Source organism: Saccopteryx leptura, chromosome 13 (genome assembly GCF_036850995.1).
Source record: "Saccopteryx leptura isolate mSacLep1 chromosome 13, mSacLep1_pri_phased_curated, whole genome shotgun sequence".
Taxonomy (NCBI): Eukaryota; Metazoa; Chordata; class Mammalia; order Chiroptera; family Emballonuridae; genus Saccopteryx; species Saccopteryx leptura.
In genome coordinates, this window is record NC_089515.1 from 23,275,878 (window position 1) to 23,298,176 (window position 22,299).

The 22,299-nt window shown below is 40.7% G+C and overlaps 1 protein-coding gene and 1 non-coding gene across 6 annotated transcripts in view; both read left to right on the forward strand.

The window, feature by feature from the left end:
* The window catches only part of CFAP43 (cilia and flagella associated protein 43), a 121,720-nt gene extending 99,932 nt beyond the window's left edge, over nucleotides 1–21,788 (forward strand). For 4 of the 5 annotated variants that reach the window (XM_066355479.1, XM_066355480.1, XM_066355481.1 and 1 more), the window contains 10 exons: nucleotides 2,428–2,535; nucleotides 5,365–5,451; nucleotides 9,796–9,884; nucleotides 12,778–12,991; nucleotides 14,519–14,631; nucleotides 15,576–15,735; nucleotides 16,703–16,867; nucleotides 18,809–18,889; nucleotides 19,967–20,120; nucleotides 20,301–21,788. In XM_066355479.1, the coding sequence (XP_066211576.1) occupies nucleotides 2,428–2,535; nucleotides 5,365–5,451; nucleotides 9,796–9,884; nucleotides 12,778–12,991; nucleotides 14,519–14,631; nucleotides 15,576–15,735; nucleotides 16,703–16,867; nucleotides 18,809–18,889; nucleotides 19,967–20,120; nucleotides 20,301–20,467 (1,338 nt within the window). In that variant the 3' untranslated portion in view covers nucleotides 20,468–21,788. The remainder of the gene's footprint in view (nucleotides 1–2,427; nucleotides 2,536–5,364; nucleotides 5,452–9,795; nucleotides 9,885–12,777; nucleotides 12,992–14,518; nucleotides 14,632–15,575; nucleotides 15,736–16,702; nucleotides 16,868–18,808; nucleotides 18,890–19,966; nucleotides 20,121–20,300) is intronic. The other variant, XM_066355482.1, reaches the window with a different exon arrangement.
* Nucleotides 10,857–11,033, forward strand: LOC136385169 (small nucleolar RNA SNORA23). Its single transcript, XR_010747772.1, has one exon. It is a non-coding gene; the product is annotated as a small nucleolar RNA SNORA23 (small nucleolar RNA).
* Nucleotides 21,789–22,299: the final 511 nt, after the last annotated feature.

The following is a 22,299-nucleotide window of genomic DNA, read 5'->3' on the forward strand; positions in this document are numbered from 1 at the left end:
TCCCAACTCTGTGCCTTGAACACACCAGTTTTTTCTTCTTCCAACTCTGTTAGTAATATTCTCTGCCAACTTCTTTGCATCCTGGCCAATATCTATTCATCTATCAGGCCCCAGCTTAAAAGTTAGTTCCTCAAACTAAGTTAGATCTTCCTATTATATACTACTTTATTATTTAGCTTTCTAATACTTATTATAATTGAATTTTAATTTATGTGAGACTGCTTTTTTAATGCTTCCAAGACTATAAGCTCCTATATCTTCAGCAACTAGCAAAGGGCTGGGCTCATCTGTATGTTAAATGAGTGGATAATCCACATGCCCAAAAGATCAGATGGAAAATCTGGCTTAATTTGATTCAGCAGAGAGAATAAATTAAGTGTGCAGTAACTAGAAGCAAGAAGACCAAAGAGTGAAGCCTTTAAATTCTGAGGGAAAATTATTCCTAACATTGGATTCTATACCTTGCTAAACTATCAACTGAGTGTAAGAGAAAAAGAATAATATTTTTTTTCTTTTTTTTCTCTTTTTTTTAATTTTAAAGCTGGAAATGGGGAGAAACAGACAGACTCCCGCATGCGCCCGACCGGGATCCACCCGGCATGCCCACCAGGGGGCGACGCTCTGCCCACCAGGGGGCGATGCTCTGTCCCTCCAGGGTGTTGCTCTGTTGCAACCAGAGCCACTCTAGTGCCTGGGGCAGAGGCCAAGGAGCCATCCCCAGCGCCCGGGCCATCATTGCTCCAATGGAGCCTTGGCTGCGGGAGGGAAAGAGAGACAGAGAGGAAGGAGAGGGGGAGGGGTGGAGAAGCAGATGGGCGCTTCTCCTGTGTGCCCTGGCCGGGAATCGAACCCGGGACTTCCGCACGCCAGGCCAATGCTCTACCACTGAGCCAACCGGCCAGGGCCAAAAGAATAATATTTTAAGAAATGCAAGGTCTCAAAAATTTATATGCACCTATTCTCAGTGAGTTATTAGAAGATAATTCTCACCAAAGCAAGGGGACCAACCAAAAAAATGAGGGTAGTTAAAGGAACCTTCAGGAGGATCTTTGTATTCTCAGCATCCCAACAGGAAGGGTATACTGAAAGGGTTTTATTTAAGAGATTTTAATGCAGGTACTCCTTACTGAGGTATAAGCAGGGAAACAGCAAGGAATGGTGAAACTACACAGAGACTAGAAACAATGGGAAACCAGTATCATCCCTAGAGCTAAAGAGGCAAGGGAAGGGTAGCTGTTCCCAGGACCCAGCAAGACCTGGAGCCAGGGGAGAGGAGTGGCTCCTCAGCAGTCACGGGCATAGATAAACCTTAACGACTGGCCCACCAGGAAGGGAATGTATGTATATATATATATGTATATGTATGGTAGTTAGGTGGGAAAGAAGCCAGATACCCAAGACCACATATTGAATAATTCCATTTGTATGAAATGTCCAAAATAAGAAAATTCATAGAGACAGAAAGTTAATTAGTGGTTGCCTTGAAGGTGAGGCAGGGAGGCCTCTAGGGAAGGGGGTGGAAAGAAATGGAAAATTACTGCTAAAAGATTTCTTTTTAGAGTGATGAAATATTCTAAAGTTGATTGTGGTGATGGTTGTACAACTCTGTGAATATACTAAAAATCATTGGATTACATACTTTAAATAACTGAATTGTATTGATTGAAAAATACATTTTAATGAAACTGTTATTTTACAAAGATCTTAGCCCTGGCCAGATAGCTCAGTCGGTTGGAGCATTGTTCAAGAGCATGAAGGTTGTCGGTTCAATTCCCTGGTCAGGATGCATACAGGAACAGCTCAATGTTCCTGTCTCTCTCTCCCTCTCTCTCTCTCTCTCTCTCCCTGCCTATCGCTCTCAAAAAAAAAAATGCTTAGAACATCTTTCTTTTTTTTTTTTTTTTCATAAGTTTTCTTTTTTTTTTTATTGTATTTATTTTTTAATAGGGTGACATCAGTAAATCAAGATACATATATTCAAAGATAACATGTCCAGGTTATCTTAAAGTTCAATTATGTAGAACATCTTTCATACAAGATAATGAGGAAATTATTGAAGACTACTAGGTAATATCAAATGGACTCAAGAGCCAACTTTTTAGAAGCTCCCCTAAATGGAACAATTTAGGATTCAACAATGATAATAGTTGCAATTAACTGAAACCCATCAAATTTGTTTAAATTTATGAATTTGGGATATTTTTAACAGAAAAATGCTAATTATTGACTTTCAGAGGATAACTTTCAGATGGAAAGTGTAAAACAACTTGGTAGTTATTTGTAACAGTTTATATTCTTGTTTTCTTAAAAAAGATTTCTCTTTCTTGTATGTCATATTGATGAGAGCCAAGTCACTGACCTTCAACAGAAAATCCTTTCTTAGGTAGGAGTATTAACCATTTCCTCTCTTCTAAAATATTTCTACAGGAGGAACTGAAAATAAATAACCTTGTGTTTTCTTTACTGTTGGATGAAGAATTGAGCTCCAGAGAAACATTCCTAAACAACTATCTTGCAAGGAAGGAGGAAGAGAAAGTAAGTCTAGTATCTGATAACCAAGTACAGCCAATTCTGATAGATGTGCTCCTTGTTAAGAAGAGCGCACACACCTAGACCTTTCCTGTCTTCCATATTGCTACTCCACAGTGTGCATTCTGTGGCTTTCTGTCTGGGACTTCGCTCCAAGGTCAGGTGACAGCACCCACTCCACTTTGTTAGTAAAGTTAGGTGATTCTGCATCTGCAATCATTTGGTTAAAAAAACCATATACCTTTCATATGACATATGGTTTATAAAATGAGACCGTATAGGTTCATGGTTGGAAAGACATGCTTTTAACCACTGACTGGCTGGAGGAACTTGGGCAAGACATATAACCTTTTTTTTTTTTTTTTTTTTTTTTTTTTGTATTTTTCTGAAGTTGAAAACGGGGAGGCAGTCAGACAGACTCCTGCATGTGCCCGACTGGGATCCACCCAGCGTGCCCACCAGGGGGCGATGCTCTGCCCATCTGGGGCGTTGCTCTGTTGCATCCAGAGCCATTCTAGCGCCTGAGGCAGAGGCCACAGAGCCATCCTCAGCACCCAGGCCAACTTTGCAGGGAGCCTTGGCTGCAGGAGGGGAAGAGAGAGACAGAGAGGAAGGAGAGGGAGAGGGGTGGAGAAGCAGATGAGCGCTTCTCCTGCCCTGGCCTGGAATCGAACCTGGGACTCCTGCACGCCAGGCTGACACTCTACCACTGAGCCAACCGGCCAGGGCGACATATAACCTTTTAAGCTATTTGCAAGCTCTTCACTAGGGAACAATATTCTCTCTGGACAATTTGGCACCCTAAGTTTTACTAGTCATGTAAGCAATGGGTTAGCATATAGAATAAAAAGCTGTCATATTTTCTGAAAAACTCTATATAAAAAATAAGCACATGAATAAATATGTTTCACTAAAGAGACAAAGAAAATGTTCATCACATAATTTTCAAAATATATCAGCTTTCATTGGTAATATTAGTAAAAGACATTTATAAATGAATGATTTAAAGTATCATATATAACATATGTACTTACTTTTTGCTGAGTCTTTTAAGCAACATATGCCAAGCACCTTCTAAATACAGCCCTACTCATGACAACCGTGCAGGGTGTGGAGTTCCTTCACAGATGTGGAGACCAAGACTGATAGCATCAGCCCTGGCCGGTTGGCTCAGTGGTAGAGAGTAGGCCTGGCGTGCAAGGGGTCAGGGGTTTGATTCCCGGCCAGGGCACACAGGAGAAGCGCCCATCTGCTTCTCCACCCCTCCCCCTCTCCTTCCTCTCTGTCTCTCTCTTCCCCTCCCGGAGCGAGGCTCCATTGGAGCAAAGATGGCCCGGGCGCTGGGGATGGCTCCTTGGCCTCTGACCCAGGCGCTAGAGTGGCTCTGGTCGCAACAGAGCAATGCCCCAGATGGGCAGAGCATCACCCCCTGGTGGGCGTGCCGGGTGGATCCCGGTCGGGCGCATGCGGGAGTCTGTCTGACTGTCTCTCCCCGTTTCCAGCTTTGGAAAAATAAAAAAAAAAAAAAAAAAAAAAAAAAGACTGATAGCATCCCTAAGGTACCAGTAGGAGCTGGAGCTGTGGACATAAATGAAGACCATCCAAATGAGAATAGTCAGACTGTTTATTCAGAGCTTGAAGTAGTAAAGGGATCAGCCACCATCATTTGTGTTTGGCAGATGCTCCAAGGCAGGAACGGGGATGGGAAAGCTTTATAATGGAAACAAGAGAGGCTTTCAGGTGTCCTCTGATCTGAAGTTGTTGGCATGAGGAAGCTGGAAGCAAGTTAATTAGAAATCCAGCAGCTTAGCCTGACCTGTGGTGGTGCAGTGAATAAAAGTGTCAGTTTGGAACCCGAGGTCTCCGATTCGAAACCATGGGCTTGCCTGGTCAAGGCATATATGGGAGTTGATGTTTGCTGCTCCTCCCCCTTTCTCTCTCTCTCTCTCTCTCTCTCTCTTTTCTGGAAAATGAATAAGTATTTTTTAAAGGGGGGGAAATCCAGCAGCCTGTGTGATTGATTGATTTGGGGAGTATATTGGCTTTCCCTGGTTGGTCTTAAGTTGAAAATGCTGGCAAAAATTAAGAAAGCCAAAAGTTATTTTTCAAGTCTTGACAGTTTGGGGCTGATTGCTGCAGAGGTTGTGGGTCAGAGTTCTCTTTTTATTTGGACTGGCCATTGCCCTTTTATAAATTCAGTCTCTCAGAATCCAGGTCCAGGCGTCCCCTGTAAGGATTTTTATCATCCCTACTGCCATGCCAAGAATGCAGCATGTCCTGCAGTCACTTCCACACTCAGTACAGAGCTAGCTATGCTCAGAAACAGGTGATGATGTTTCTTCTCTTTTTGTGTGTGTGTGACAGAGACAGAGAGACAGAGAGAGGGACAGATAGGGACAGACAGACAGGAAAGGAGAGAGATGAGAAGCATCAGTTCTTCGTTGCTGCACCTTAGTTGTTCATTGATTGCTTTCTCATATGTGCCTTGACCAGGGGGCTATAGCAGACAGAGTAAACCTTGCTCAAGCCAGCGACCTTGAGCTCAAGCTGGTGAGCCTGAGCCCGTGCTCAAGCCGGCAACCTCAGGGTTTCGAACCTGGGTCTTCCGTGTCCCAGTCCCATGCTCTATTCACTGTGCCACAGCCTGGTCAGGCGGATGTTTGTTCTTTCAAAGTCTCCCATTGGTATACTTCTATAAATGTTATCTTCAATGGATACCTCACTGACACATTTATCTTGTACTAGGAAATTTCTTGTTCTTTTTAGTATCTCCACTATTTTTGTTTATTCTGAAAAATATCCAGTTACAACTGGCTATTTCTAATGTTATTATAGAACCAGACTTCAGAGGCCATCCGAAAAGCTAGAGAAGATCTTGATGTATACAAGGAAAACTATGACAACTTACTGGCAGAAGATAAGGTGAGAGCCATAGTCTTACCCAAGACAAAGTGAGAGCCATAGTCTTACCCACTCACCAGTACAGTCGAGTTGCTGTTGCCTGGATTTGAGGGGAGATTAAAATGAATATAATTTCATTTCTTCATAGATTTTTCTCCTACTGTAATGCTCAGTTATGAGTAAACTTTATTCTATGCCATTGTTTTTTCTGAAAATCAGTTTGTAAGATAAATTTTTGTAAACTCCTCTGGTTTAGGCTTTCTCTTGCACAAAAATGAGAGAGATCATCTAGACTTCTTTGGGGCCTTTCAAACATCAGGTTGAAGGCCCCGTTCATTGGTCATGATATTACTTTGGTAGACCATGATCAGCAGTTTTATAATGGAAAACAATAACATAGAAAAGTATATAAAGAAGATGGAATGGAACTGAATGGAATGGAATGGAATGGAATGGAATGGAATGATTAGAACAGAACAGAATAGAATAGAATAGAGAAACTTCTATTATTTTGTAAAACTTTGGTTGGAAATGATTTCTAAGACTTCTTATATGAAATAATATTTTTAACTCACTAATGTGCTTCCTATTCAAAATAAATCTTTGAGAAATCCTTACACAGTGAACAGTCACTCCCTAATGCAGGGGTCAGGAACCTATGGCTCGTGAGCCAGATGTGGCTCTTTTGATGGCTGCATCTGGCTCGCAGACAAATCTTTAATGAAAAAATAATAACATCAAAAATATAAAACATTTGCCTGGCCTGTGGTGGCGCAGTGGATAAACCTTCAGCCTGGAATGCCAAGGTTGCCGGTTTGAAACCCTGGGCTTCCCTGGTCAAGGCACATACCGCAAGTAAAGAACAACTAGCCTGAAACAACTATGAATTGTTACTTCCCATTCCATGCTCCCCTTTCTCTCCTGTCTCTGTAAAATCAATAAAGTATTTAAAAAAATAATAATAACACTATTATAAATATATATATATATATATATATATATATATATATATATATATATATATATATATATATAAAACATTCTCATGTATTACAATCCATTCATTTCCTACCGCTTATGTTCATGATTGCGGGTGGCTGGAGCCAATCACAGCTGTCCTCTGGGACAACACCAGATTTTTATTGGATAATGCATAATGTACACAGGTCGTTGTGAGGTCAGGAAGTAAACTTCCCTTCTTTTAATCAAATAGTCAGCTAGCTAATTGCAGAAACCCTTTTGACGAAGAAGATGGCTGAAAGGAAAAAAAGATGAAGAGTATCGTACTTTTCAGCAGGAATGGACAGAGGAATTCGCCTTTGTGGAGAGAGCAGGTTCTGCAGTCTATCTAATATGCAATGATAAAATTGCATTGATGAAACGGTCAAATATAAAGTGTCACTTTGACACACGCCATACTACAGTTGCATCAAAATATCCAGCAGGAAGAAAGCATTTCAAGAGCTACTGTGCAGAATGCAAGCTAATCAGCAGCAACTCCATGTTTGGACCCAACAAGTTGACTAGAATTCGGCTATCTTTGCTGGTGCTTTAGCAATTGTGAGAAACGAAAAGCCATCCACAGATGGGGAGTATGCCGAAACATTCATGCTTGATGTTGCCAACGAACTTTTTGATGACTTGTCAGATAAAGACAAGATAATCAAACGAATAAAAGACATGCCTCTTTCGGCAAGAACTGTTCACGATTGTACCATCATGATGGCAAATCAAATTGAGGCAACACGAATGAAGGACATAAATGCAGCACCATTCTTTTCTCTCGCTTTGGATGAGTCAACAGACGTAAGCCATTTATCCCAGTTCAGTGTGATCGCAAGGTATGCTGTCGGTGACACACTGTGTGAGGAAAGTCTTGCTGTTTTGCCTATGAAAGAGACAATAAGAGGGGAGGATTTATTAAAGTCTTTCACTGAGTTCCCTAAAGAAAAAAATCTACTGATGGATAAATTTATTTCGGTATGTACTGATGGTGCTCCATGCATGGTGGGGAAAAACAGGATTCGTAGCGCTTCTTCATGAACATGAAAAGAGACCCAACCTAAGTTTTCACTGCATCCTACATCAGGAGGCTCTTTGTGCTCAGACATGTGGTGAGCAGCTTGGTGAGGTGATATTGCTGGTCATTCGGGTGGTCAACTTTATTGTTGCCTGAGCTTTAAATGATCGCCACTTTAAAACACTGCTGGGGCCCTGGCCGGTTGGCTCAGCGGTAGAGCATCGGCCTGGTGTGCAGGAGTCCCGGGTTCGATTCCCGGCCAGGACACACAGGAGAAGTGCCCATCTGCTTCTCCACCCCTCCTCCTCTCCTTTCTCTCTATGTTTCTCTCTTCCCCTCCTGCAGCCAAGGCTCCATTGGAGCAAAGTTAGCCCGGGCGCTGAGGATGGCTTTATGGCCTCTGCCTCAGGCACTAGAATAGCTCTGGTTGCAACAGAGCAATGCCCCAGATGGGTAGAGCATCGCCCCCTGGTGGGCATGCCGGGTGGATCCCAGTCGGGTGCATGCGGGAGTCTGTCTGACTGCCTCCCCATTTCCAACTTCAGAAAAATACAAAAAAAATAAAAATAAAACACTGCTGGATGAAGTTGGGAATAATTATCCTGGTCTTCTTCTGCACAGCAATATGCGTTGGTTGGTGCTCAGCCATTCACAGCTTGTCAGCGAAATCTGGACTTTTCTTGAAATGAAAAATGTCGAGCATCCTGAGTTAGCTAACACTGAGTGGCTCCTGAAGTTCTACTATCTCGTGGACATGACTGAACATCTAAACTAGCTCAATGTGAAAATGCAAGGCGTTGGAAATACAGTCTTATCCCTTCAACAAGGCAGTGTTTGCATTTGAAAACAAGCTGGAACTCTTCATAGCCGACATTGAAACGGGTCATTTACTACAATTTGAAAAACTGGGAGAGTTTAAAGATGCATGCACAGCAAGTGACCCTGCTCAACATCTTGATCTCCAGCAGCTAGTGGGCTTCACATCTAATCTTCTGCAGTCATTCAAAGCATGCTTTGGAGAATTTCATGAGTGCACTCATCTTTTTAAGTTCATCACCCATCCATACAAGTGTGCAGTGGACAGCACTGACCTAAGTTACATCCCTGGTGTCTCTGTCAGAGATTTTGAGCTACAAGCTGCTGACCTGAAGGCCTCAGACATGTGGATGAATAAGTTCAAGTCACTGAATGAAGATTTGGAAAGACTTGCACAACAGCAAGCAGAGTTGGCGAGCAAACACAAGTAGGGAGAAATGAAAAAACTTCAACCCGCGGACCAGCTGATTGTCAAAATTGGAACGCGCTTCCCATCACATACCACACACTGCAGCATCTGAGTATTGCTGTACTGACAATGTTTGGCTCTACGTATGCATTTGAGCTGTCTTTCTCACATCTAAAGAACGTTAAGACCAACCTACAATCACATTAACGCAGGAGTCCCCAAACTTTTTACACAGGGGGCCAGTTCACTGTCCCTCAGACCATTGGAGGGCCGGACTATAAAAAAAACTATGAACAAATCCCTATGCACACTGCACATATCTTATTTTAAAGTAAAAAACAAAAACAAACAACAAAAAAAAAACGGAAACAAATACAATATTTAAAATAAAGAACAAGTAAATTTAAATCAACAAACTGACCAGTATTTCAATGGGAACTATGCTCCTCTCACTGACCACCAATGAAAGAGGTGCCCCTTCTGGAAGTGCGGCGGGGGCCAGATAAATGGCGTCAGGGGGCCACATGCGGCCCATGGGTCGTAGTTTGGGGACCCCTGCATTAATGGATGGAAGTCTCAACGCCTGCATGAAGCTTAATCTCACCACGTATCAACCAGACTACAAAGCCATCAGCAAAACCATGCAGCACCAGAAGTCGCATTAATGATAAGAAGTACTTTATTCATCACTGGTTAGCAACAGCATAATAACATTATTAAAAGGAATTCAGAGACTTATTGTACTTTAAAAGTGTCGGTCTTACATAAAATGCAAACATTTACTTGTATTTAGTGTTAAACATATTGTATGGCTCTCACGGAATTACTTTTTAAAATATGTGGCATTCATGGCTCTCTCAGCCAAAAAGGTTCCCGACCCCTGCCCTAACAAGTCTACTTTATAAACCAAGTTTTCATGGATTTTAAAAATCAAAGTAATACAACCCTATATTTTTTTACTCTTATTAATTTTATTGAGTTAATTGGAATTACATTGATTCATAAAATTACATAGGTTTTAGGTGTACCATTCCATAATACAACCCTACATTTTAAAGGGTATTGTCAACAAATGTTTTTGAAAAAATTGCAATACTGGCAATGATCTGTTTGTGCTTAGGTTCTAGATCGCAGCTTTAAAAAGGAATTTTCTGAACTTCCCAGTCATCAGGTGGATGCACTCTACAAACTCTTTAAGCGCCGACCAAGGTTTGTTTCTCCTTTGTAATCACTTTTCTGAGGAAAAGTTTGTAAGTGAACAGGAATATTATGACATTTCAGTTTTTTCTCCCAATTATGGAAATATTTAGTCTAACATCTTCTACATGACACCTTATATCTTAAGGTGGGCAATACAAAATAATCATTGAATTCATTATTTAAAAATCAGTAGGGCCCTGGCCGGTTGGCTCAGCGGTAGAGCATCGGCCTGGCGTGCAGGAGTCCCGGGTTCGATTCCCGGCCAGGACACACAGGAGAAACGCCCATCTGCTTCTCCACCCCTCCCCCTCTCCTTCCTCTCTGTCTCTCTCTTCCCCTCCTGCAGCCGAGGCTCCATTGGAGCAAAGATGGCCCCGGCGCTGAGGATGGCTCTGTGGCCTCTGCCTCAGGCGCTAGAATGGCTCTGGGTGCAACAGAGCAATGCCCCAGATGGGCAGAACATCGCCCCCTGGTGGGCATGCCGGGTGGATCCCGGTCGGGCGCATGCGGGAGTCTGTCTAACTGCCTCCCCGTTTCCAGCTTCGGAAAAATGAAAAAAATAATAATAATAATAAGTAGGTAAGGCCCTGGCCGATTGGCTCAGTGGTAGAGCGTTGGCCTAGCGTGCAGAAGTCCCGGGTTCGATTCCCGGCCAGGGCACACAGGAGAAGCGCCCATCTGCTTATCCACACCCCCCCTCTCCTTCCTCTCTGTCTCTCTCTTCCCCTCCCGCAGCCAAGGCTCCATTGGAGCACAGTTAGCCCGGGCGCTGAGGATGGCTTTATGGCCTCTGCCTCAGGCACTAGAATGGCTCTGGTTGCAACAGAGCAATGCCCCAGATGGGCAGAGCATCGCCCCCTGGTGGGCATGCCTGGTGGATCCCGGTTGGGCACATGCGGGAGTCTGTCTGACTGCCTCCCGGTTTCCAACTTCAGAAAAATACAATAATAATAATAATAATAATAAGTAGGTAAGATGGTTGACGCAATGTGTGCAGTTTTCATCTGTGTCTAATTGCAGTGTCTATATGTGTTCTGCATTCAGACTGCTATCCACACAAACATTATAAGCCAAAGAGTAAGGGGATCATAGTACTGGTGTAGTGTTGTCTCGTGGATGTAACTTCCCACTGACCAGCCTCCAAATTCCCACACAGAAAAAAAAAAAAAGTAGGTAAGCATAGTGCAATTATAAATGCTATTTTATACAAGAAAGTAGCTCCTCTTAAATCATAGATAGTATACATTTGTAAAGTCTTTCCTAAGATGTGTTCCAGAAAATATGAGTCCCTAAGGTATATGAATTGGAATTACTTCCAGGAGAAAATAAGTTTGGGAAAATGCTGGGTTTAAAAAAAAAAAGTTAAAGTTTTCTCTACAAGAACTTCGCAAAACTTTATTTTGGCCAATGGATCTCCAAGTACAAAAAGTAGAGTAAACAGTGTTTTCCAAAGTTATTTAACCACAAATAACTTTTTCTCAGAGCATCTCATGTGATTGTGTTCAACACAAAGTTTGAAAAATGCCAGTATAGGCACTCTCCCTCTCAGGAGTGTGCCCACACCTTTCCCTCCCCCGCCCCTTCCACAGGTATGTTACCTTTGCCTTTCTTTTTCTAAGCTCCAAGGGCCCTTCTTTGATTCTGTAACTTGTTTCCTGAGCCCACTCAGCCTAGCTGGCTCACTTCTACTACCTCTGTAAGTTTCTGAATAAACTTTCTCTTACAATTTGAAATTAAAAAAAGAGAAAGAAATAAAAATGCCAGAAAAATGCTTGAAAATAACCATGATCAAAAGAGTTCTGAAATATCTGGTTTTTATACCAAGAGTAGCATTAGAATTACATTCTTGCATATTTCCAAATTTTTATAAATTCATATTTCCACAATTTTCAAATGTAATCTACAAATCAGGAGTTTGTCACAGGGGTATAGGCTCATTTGTGTCTGAGATACAAACTCATTCTCTCACCTTTGACAGGTTACATGCAACTTAGAACATGCCTTATATAGTATCTTGATTTCTCTATTTGTAAAGTAATGAGTTATAATAATCCTTGTGAAGAAAGCAGCGAGACCTCTCATATATTGGAAGGCAGCAGTGGAAAAAGCATAACTTTTATTGTCAAACAGAATTAACTTTAAATCCTAACTTCACCATCAGACCTATGACCTTGGACTAATAACTTCTCTCAGAGCTTTACTTTTCTCATCTAGAGAAAGAAGATAACAATAGTAACTTCTTGGCATATTATAAAGTATTTGATAACGAAGTCCCATCCCAGCCACAGCCCAGGGAAACAAAACTAATCTATTAATGAAGATAAAAAGAGGCACTTCTCAAGTTGTGTATGTATCTGAACATAGTTTAAGCTACTCACCTGCGGAAAGGATATCAGCAGAAGATGTGGGACAGAACAAGGGAACATCCATTCTTCTCTTGGGCATTTACCTGCCAGCTTAAAATACACAGAAAGATGTATATTTCAATTCTCATATTTTCTTATTTCTGGTTATGGCCTTTCCTTTACTGCTTAAAGAAGACACTTTAACTGTTGTAAAGCTGGTTAAATGGTGATGAACTCCTGTGATTTTTGCTTGTCCAGGAAACTCTATCTCTTCTTCAAGAAGGGAGACGTTTTCTAATCTAGCAAATTTGCCAGTGCTTACAACAGTTAGGGACATCTGTAGTCCAGCCTTGGTCATGTCTGGGGATTCAGAGAATATGGAAGCAGGTCAAAGTAGGTGCTTTTCTCTTTGGAATACTCCACCCATCTTCCCTCAAGTGCCAAAGAAAAGTGTCATGCAATGTCATACCTGTGCTGAGGATATTATTATTTAACATTGATTTTTTTTTATATATATGTGTGAGAATGTGAAACTGGGCTTTTATTCACAATACCAGGATTCCCAAACTGAAAACGCACTCAGATATGACCAGTAATGTGCCTTTTGGAGAGCGACCAGGATCTGGGAAATTGAATCAAGAGAACTTTGCCCAGTTAATGAAGGCCATGGATGAGATGGACAATATTAATTTCATGCCAGAAGGCTTGGACCCCTTGATCTGGGATCATTTCTGTATGACCAGACGAGTGAAAGTGGAAAACGAACAGAAAGTATATAATAACATTTTATTTTATTTTATTTCATTTACTGTACTAATATAAAATATATAGTTTAGAGTGGTCAATACTTCCAGAAAACCTAATTATTTGGGTTTTCCTGCTAGGGTAGTAGTTAGTAATATTAATAAGAATAATGATCCCCTGGCCGGTTGGCTCAGTGGTAGAGCGTCGGCCTGGCGTGCGGAAGTCCCGGGTTTGATTCCCGGCCAGGGCACACAGGAGAAGCGCCCATTTGCTTCTCCACCCCTCCCCCTCTCCTTCCTCTCTGTCTCTCTCTTCCCCTCCCGCAGCCAAGGCTCCATTGGAGCAAAAGATGGCCCGGGTGCTGGGGATGGCTCCTTGGCCTCTGCCCCAGGCGCTAGAGTGGCTCTGGTCGCGACGGAGCAATGCCCCGGATGGGCAGAGCATCACCCCCTGGTGGGCGTGCCGGGTGGATCCCAGTCGGGCGCATGCGGGAGTCTGTCTGACTGCCTCCCCGTTTCCAGCTTCAGAAAAATACAAAAAAAAAAAAAAAAAAAAAGGAATAATGATGAAATAAAATACTAACTTTAGTGCTACGGAGGGCTAAGTATGAATCTGGTGTACTTACATAGACCCACAGTATCCAAAATGGTGGTCACTTGCTACATGTGGTTATTGTCTACTTGAAATTAATATGGTTAGTCCTAATTGAGACTTGCTGTAAGTACCAAATACACAGATTTAGAAGACTTAAAATAATTTTAAAAAATAATAGAAATATTTTAATATTTAGTACAGTTTAAAATGATAATGTTTGGGATATATTGTGTTAAATAAAACATTAATAAAATTAATTTTACCTGTTTAATTGCACTTTTTATAATGTGGGTACTACAAAATTTAAAATTCCGTATGTGGCTTACATTTATTGCTTGCATTATATTTCCCTTCAACCACTGTTGTAGACATAGCTTCCATTCTCTTCACTGCCTTGGTCTTGAATAGTTCTCATCTCTTTTTGCAAAGATTAGAATTATATTTTACAAGAAACAGCTTTCTAGTTTTGCTAGAATATTTTTTAAATGTAGCAACAAGTAACAAGTTGAGGGTGTGTTTAATTAGAAAGAGAATCCTTCCTCTTGTTGCTTCTTGACAACCCCCTGCCTACCTTCCCCAAATTCCCTCAATTCAGTGCCACAGACATCAGGTTGGCATATTTTTGATAAAGTATCTGTGATTTTACAATTCTATCTAAGGTGATGAGAACAAAAATTTTAAAACAAAAATTCTAGTTGCTTGCGTATTTAATTTTCAGCCAGAAGCAAATTTGATACTTTTCAAATTATTCATGTGATGTACCACGTGAGTTTTAAATAGCTTGTATTATTACATAATGACAGGGATTTAAATTTTTATTAATCTCTTAGAAAGGTGGGGTTGTTAAGGTTTTGTAACAAAACTAAAAGATGTATGTTTTTAAAGGTTCTCTAGAAATCAGTTTGCTTTTATTTCTAAAGCTCTGTGTGTTCTGAAATGTTTGTGGTTTGGTTTCTTCAGGTTAAGCGGAAAGCAGCTGGCTTAATGGAAATGGCGGCTTTCCTCCGGCGGAGAGTTGATGAGGATGAGAAAGTGCAACAGGAAATTGAAAGGGTGTCCAATGAACTCATGATGTAAATGGAACCTTTCACTCATTTTTATTTATTCAAAGGCTAAGTTAGCTAGTGTTATCACGGGGGAAGAATGCCCCCTCACTGGCTTACAGCTGGCTAGCAGAGACTTATCTATCTCCTTGGGCTTTAGAATTTTTTTGGAAAAGTTCATATTTTTACATAACACCTTATTTCAGAATGAAATTTGCCCACATGTTCCATTGCTATTATAACAAATAGGTACTTTTGGAAAAATCTTAGTATTTTTTCATCTGCTTGTTTCTGCTGATGACTACTTTTGGGCTTAAGCCACATGAACAACTGTGTGAAAAATTAAGCAGATATCCAAGAAATTTCCATTTAGACACTTAACCAGCTAATATCTTTTTCTTTAGGGAGGCTTGTTGTAGTTTGCTGAGTGATGGGGACACTGTTTTGTTCTTTCTTTACTTTTGGCTATATTTGTAGACACATTGATAAATACTTCCCTGGTGTCCCCAAATTCAACATTATACATCATTTTCAGGTCTAGGCTATAAGGATAAATATGTATTTCCCAGAAATAGACTTGGTAAGTAGCATATAGATTGAACATTGTTAATATAATATCAAAAGTCATACATTGTAATGAACCTCAATGGATTTGTTAGTTGGTAGCATCTCTGTTTTCTTCCACTTACGATCACAATTACATTAATATTTTTTAATCATTAAGTGGAACTTTCTGAATGCGTTTCTGTCCCTACCATTCTTTGAGCAGCCCAAGTGTGATACCGTCTCAGTAAGAAGACATTTCATAGAGACCTCTAGAAAACTCATTAGGAAAATACTTTCTGCATTAACTTCCAGCATGTTATCCTTCAGCTGAAGGAAGTTTAAGTTTGGATTTTTATTCTCAGATAATAGGTGAAATTTAAAATAGAAATATTGTACAACTACTTACTTTGAACTCTTTTTCAATTTAGACTACAGGAAGAGAAAGTGAAATTCCAGTTGAATTTGACAATACAAATTCTCCTTAAACAAGGACAAGTAGAACTGGAGAATTTCCAGTTATTGACGGAGTATTCTGATGCAATTCTCATCAACAGGAATATAATTGAAGACCTGAATTCTGTGATTCGAGTAAGCACCATTTTGAAAGAGAAAAAAAACAACATATTACCTGCTATATCAAATATTTTTATTATTCCATTTTCATGATAAAGGTGTTCATTTTCTTCTAGCTTACAGAGTTTCTGACATGATGCCTGCTATATTTTTTTTTTTTTTTTTTTTTTTTTTTCATTTTTCTGAAGCTGGAAACAGGGAGAGACAGCCAGACAGACTCCCGCATGCGCCCGACCGGGATCCACCCGGCACGCCCACCAGGGGCGGTGCTCTGACCCCCAGGGGGCGATGCTCTGCCCATCCTGGGCGTCGCCATATTGCGACCAGAGCCACTCTAGCGCCTGAGGCAGAGGCCACAGAGCCATGCCCAGCGCCTGGGCCATCTTTGCTCCAATGGAGCCTTGGCTGCGGGAGGGGAAGAGAGAGACAGAGAGGAAAGCGCGGCGGAGGGGTGGAGAAGCAAATAGGCGCTTCTCCTATGTGCCCTGGCCGGGAATCGAACCCGGGTCCTCCGCACGCTAGGCCGACGCTCTACCGCTGAGCCAACCGGCCAGGGCCGATGCCTGCTATATTTTTAAAATATCTGTTTCCCTTAATGTAATGTGTCTGCCTTTGAGACCTTCCCTTTATCTTTGGTTTTCAGCAGCTAATCTATAGCAACAGGAAGCAGGGCAGAGAGCTGGGCTGCAAATGCATGCATATTGGAAGATTGGTGATTGGTCTGCCTAATCATTGGCATATAAATGGGCTATGCCATTCAAATTTATCTTTCAATTTCTTCTATTTAGTAACTTCCATGCTTTACACTGATCAGATTTTGCTCAAGTAGTAGTTTTTTAATATTTACATATTTTTAAGGAGCTATAATTATCTCTGTGACCCAAGTGTTTTCTAATTATAGAATACAGCCTCAAATGTGCTCTATTCTTTGTGCAGAATCATATTCTATGAATGTCAGAATGTACCTTTTTTTTTTTTTAAGACTCAAGGACAAAAGAAAGTTGCTAGCATGATGGTAAGTAAAGATATCCACAAAGGAATATTTCAGATTGAGTGGGAACATAAGAAAATGGAGATGGAAATGGAAGATCTAAATCAGAAGGCTTGGGATATTCAGATGCTGTTTTTTTCGAGAGAGCGTCAAAAGGTAAGTTCTCCCTTCCCTGCTATATAACCTTAACTTCATTCATTAATGCATTTATTCTTTCAACCAGTATTTAATAAGTTATAGTGTGTCTATGGACTCTGCCTTTTTCTTCCAGTAGTTTACATCTACTGCCTTGGGTTCATTGTGACTCGCTCAGTTGTATAGTTCTATCTTTTGGTTCACAGAGGGTTTCCCAATTGTCAGATTCAGTGGTCACTTTCCCAGTCATTACATCTTTTAACTCTCTATAAGACATGACCGGCTCTGGCCGGTTGGCTCAGTGGTAGAGCATCGGCCTGGCATGCAAGGGGTCCCGGGTTCGATTCCCGGCCAGGGCACACAGGAGAGGCGCCGATCTGCTTCTCCACCCCTCCCCCTCCCCTTCCTCTCTGTCTCTCTCTTCCCCTCCTGCAGCAAGGCTCCATTGGAGCAGAGATGGCCCGGGCGCTGGGGATGGCTCCTCGGCCTCTGCCCCAGGCGCTAGAGTGGCTCTGGTCGCAACAGAGCGACGCCCCAGAGGGGCAGAGCATCGCCCCCTGGTGGGCAGAGCGTCGCCCCCTGGTGGGCGTGCCGGGTGGATCCCGGTCGGGCGCATGCGGGAGTCTGTCTGACTGTCTCTCCCCGTTTCCAGCTTCAGAAAAATACAAAAAAAAAAAAAAAAAAAGACATGACCATCTCAATTGCTTATTCCTTTAGCTTTTATCATCACTGTTTTCCCTTTCTTCCAGCATGTCCAACCACTCTGCTTTCTCTTCTGCTTCTCTTAACTATACCCATCTTTTAAGACCCTGCCCTTCGCTCTGCTTGTGTTTCTTTCCATGATCTCTTTTCTGATTATCTCTATTTTTCTAACTTCAAAGATCACTTTTAAAAGACTAATTAAAGCTTTCTGGATTCCAATTCAATTCCAATTCCAATCCAAGCTCTCTGGCCCCAACCTCCCTCAAGTTCTATTTCTATATTTCACACCTCCCAATAGCAACTCTTCTTAATGTGCTTATTTCTGTGTTGTTGTTTTCAGCCACTCAGGTTAAAGTTGTAGTCATCTTTGATTACCCTCTTTGCCTTGCCATCCATGTCCTGCCTCGTTTATCTATGTACTCCCTCATTCTCTATCCCCACTGCCTTTACCCTAGCTCAGGACTTTATTTTCAATGATTTAGACTTTTATAATAATCTCCTAACTGGCCTCTTGACTTTGGCTCTTTCTCTTATCAAATCTATACTATAAACTATTGTCAGATTGATATTCATATTCAGCTTTAATAACATTACTACTTGGCTCAAACATTTTAAACTTCCTTTCTTACCTAGCAAATGAGTTATGAAATCTTTAGGTGGGTGTTCAGTGTCCGTCAACCTAGCTTTTCAAATTCATTCTCACTGTTCCTCTCATACATCAGTATTCTCAAACCAAACTGGTTACTGTTATCTAGGATTCTATCTCTGTGCCTTTGCTCATTTCCAGTTCTTCTCCCTAAAATATTCTTCCTCATTTTTTTTTCACATCACTAATCTATTTTTCAAGGTCTAGCTTAAATGCTACCTCCTTCATAAAGCCTTTTGTGTTCTCTTTTTCTTGAAGGTAGGCCATGTTATTTCTTTGTATTTCCCTCAGTGTCTTTAACTGGAACACTGTTAACGTGGGACTCAAATGAGACAAAAAATATTTGGTGACTTGAATGAATGAATGAATGAATGAACAAATGAGAAAATAAACTCTAGGCATCTGTAATTATGAGCATATAGGTGAGCGTTTTGGTGGCTAAATACAGGTAATTTTATAAAACGAAAGTCAAATGAATCTTAACCTAGATGCATAGTTTTTTATGAAAAGAGTAACTTTCAAAACTAAGATAATCTTTATAAAGTTATCTATTGAACGAAATAGAGAAAAATGCGCCTACATATATTGTAAGTTTTTTTTTTCTTCTCTCAAAGTACCTAAATGAACCAAACTACGAGACTCTGATTGCCATTCAGATTGGAATAATGGAGCAAACCATTGCTGCTTTAGATAAGGTAGGTCTCAAAGATTTTTTTTTTTTTTTGACAGAGACAGAGAAAGAGTCAGAAAGAGGGACAGATATAGACAGACAGGAAGGGAGAGAGATGAGATGCATCAATTCTTTGTTGTGGCACCTTAGTTGTTCATTGATTGCTTTCTCATATGTGCCTTGACCGGAGGGCAACAGCAGAGCAAGTGATCCCTTGTTCAAGCCAGTGACCTTGGGCTCAAGCCAGTGACCTTGGGCTTCAAGCCAGCAACCTTTGGGCTCAAGCCAGTGACTATGGGGTCATGTCTATGACCCCACGGTCAAGCCAGCGACCCCGCGCTCAAGCTGATGAGCCCCTGCTCAAGCTGGATGAGCTTGCGCTCAAGCTGGCGACCTCGTGGTTTTGAACTTGAGTCCACCACGTCCAGTCCAACGCTCTATCCACTGTGCCACCACCTGGTCAGGCTCAAAGATATTGATCATTATAATGCCCACAGTTGTGATCATTTTAACAAAGTAATGGTGTTCCAAATCATGAATTGAAACAGAACCTAACAAAATTGACGTCCCTTATTGATATTCAGGATGTAATTAGAGGTCCCCGAATAGGGTCTTTGTAATCATAACAAATCAGGCAGACTGAAGCACTTCTTTTACTATTAGAATTGACCTGTTGGGAGATATCTGAGTGTCTGTGAAATTTCTATTTTACATTAGGTTATGGTGTATAATAGAAATGTTGATAGTCTTTCCTTGACATTGTAAAGGCTTTGATTTTTTCATAACTGCTTCACAAATGTTCAGTATTGATTGTGTAGCATATATAAAATGAAAAAAAAAATAATCTCACAGCTATGTGTTATAGTCATTTTTAAGAGTATACAAGATTTTTTCTAAAATGTGGTATTATCACACCATTCCATCTTTCAACAAATAATTTAGGTTCCTTCTATGTGCAGGGTTTATGCTAGGCCTAGGGATAATATAGTGATAAGATGGTATTTTAATGATGATAATAAATTTAAATTTTAAGAATAATGTTTTTATAAGATATATTTTTCAAAATTATTTTTGTGGGGTGTCATGGGAACAAAAATTTCAGACCTACAAAAAGAATGTGGAAAACTGCAAAAAACTACTAAAAAAACTGGGAAAGTTCAGCAATCAAAAAGATGTAGCAAATTATACTCTAAGCTGCAATTTACGAGAAGAGTTGGTGGCTGTCTCAGAGAGAAAAGACATCTGTAATGCCATGGGTAAGCATTTTTTTTTCTTTACTCAGCTGAAGGTTTCTTTAGAAGAAATTCCTTGAATCTATATAGTTGTTCTAATGCTACCAGAATTTCTTCCACGTGTTTGATTCTGAGTGCTATTTCTATATTTGAAAGTATTGAAAATAATTCAACTAATTCCTTTATTCTTCATTTTTGGGATAGGGTCTAAATTGACTTGTGAAAAAATTGCTGAAGAACGATATGAAAACTTGATGCTACAACAAAAGTTAACAAATATTTCAAAAGAACAAGCCAACCAGATTTCAATACTGCAGGCTGAAGTTGAAAGATTACGGATGAAAACATTTCCTGCTCTTCTTCCAGTATAAAAACACTGGTGGGAAACAAGACCAAATCAATCATTTTAAAAATAATTTGATTGAAATGAGTTTTTTGTTCTTTCATATCAGGAAACTTAAATAGATCCTCGTCTTAGTTTTATATTTTTAATAGCAAATTACTTAATTTTAGCCTTAATAATTATAAAAATGTTTGGCCTGCATAAATAAATGTATAAAACATCATGAATTGTTGTTTTCAAGAATGAACAAAGGCCCTGGCCGGTTGGCTCAGTGGTAGAGTGTCGGCCTGGCGTGCAGGAGTCCCAGGTTCGATCCCCGGCCAGGGCACACAGGAGAAGCGCCCATCTGCTTCTCCACCCCAACCCCTCTCCTTCCTCTCTGTTTCTCTCTTCCTCTCCCACAGCCAAGGCTCCATTGGAGCAAAGATGGCCCCGGGCACTGAGGATGGCTCTGTGGCCTCTGCCTCAGGCGCTAGAATGGCTCTGGTTGCAACAGAGCGATGCCCCAGATGGGCAGAGCATCGCCCCCTGGTGGGCATGCTGGGTGGATCCCGGTTGGGCGCATGCGGGATCCTGTCTGACTGCCTCCCCGTTTCCAACTTCAGAAAAATACAAAAATAAAATAAATTAAAAAATAAATAAAAAAGAATGAACAAAACTTTAACTTGAAAAGTATTCAGGATCTATTTTTATTTATTTAATTTTATCAAAGAACTATTTTTACAGTTATAGAAAGTCTTAAAGACAAAAAGCATTATATTTAGGGATGAGTGACATTTCTAAATTTATAAATTACCTAAAATTATTAGACTGTGGATGATTTTTATACTTTTCTATGTTTCCTAAGTTTTCTTCAATAAGCACTTCTCCATTTTTTTTTTTGAGAGGCAAGGAGGCAGAGAGACAGACTCCTGCATGTTCCCTGACCAGGATCCACCCGGCAACCTCTGTCGAGGGTGGATGCTCTGCCCATCTGAGGTGGTTGCTCCATTGCTCAGCAACCAAGCTATTTTAGTGTCTGAGGCTAGGCCATGGAGCCATCCTCAGCACCTGGGGCCAACTTGCTCAAACTAACTAAGCCATGACTGTGGGAGAGGGAGAGAGACAGAGACAGAGCGAAAGGGGGTGGGAGAAGCAGATGGTCATTTCTCCTGTGTGCCCTGACCTGGAATCGAACCCAGAACATCCACATGCCAGGCCCATGCTCTACTATTGAGCCAACCGACCAGGGCTAATAAGCATTTCTTCTATAATCAGAAAAAGAATTGCCAGAATATGTAAGAATTATTACTTGTTCTAGCAATGAATACATGGTAAATTGTTTACTTTTTTTACCTAAAGCATTTGTAAATTACAGTATATTCTTCAACATAAACATAATCTTCTACATTTCATATTCATTGTAACAGAACTCAATTTTATGTCCTACCCAGTAGGGATTAGCAAATACATAAAAAAGTGTTTTCTGAGTTTCATGAAAAGTTTATTGCTGTATTCATGCAGATGAGAATTAAATAATGAGATTAACTGCTCAGAAAACTGTTTTGCCCTTTCATAACCTATGGACTGCTGCATTCCAAGATATCATTGGGATTACTGACCACAACTTCAAACAATGTCAACGTCTCATTGTTCTGCTACACCATGTCCACTGTACACTGGTATAGTAAAGCAAGAGAGCTATTATAAAATCTTTTATTTAGAAAAAAATATTCAGGTTTAAAAACCAATTTAGAAATTGCCAGGATAGTACCATAATTGATCACTCATACACTGATCAGTGCTGGATGAGAACAAGGGAAGTAATAGGGCCAACATTTTTTATGATTTTCTTCCTTAGTACTAGAATGCATCCTGAAA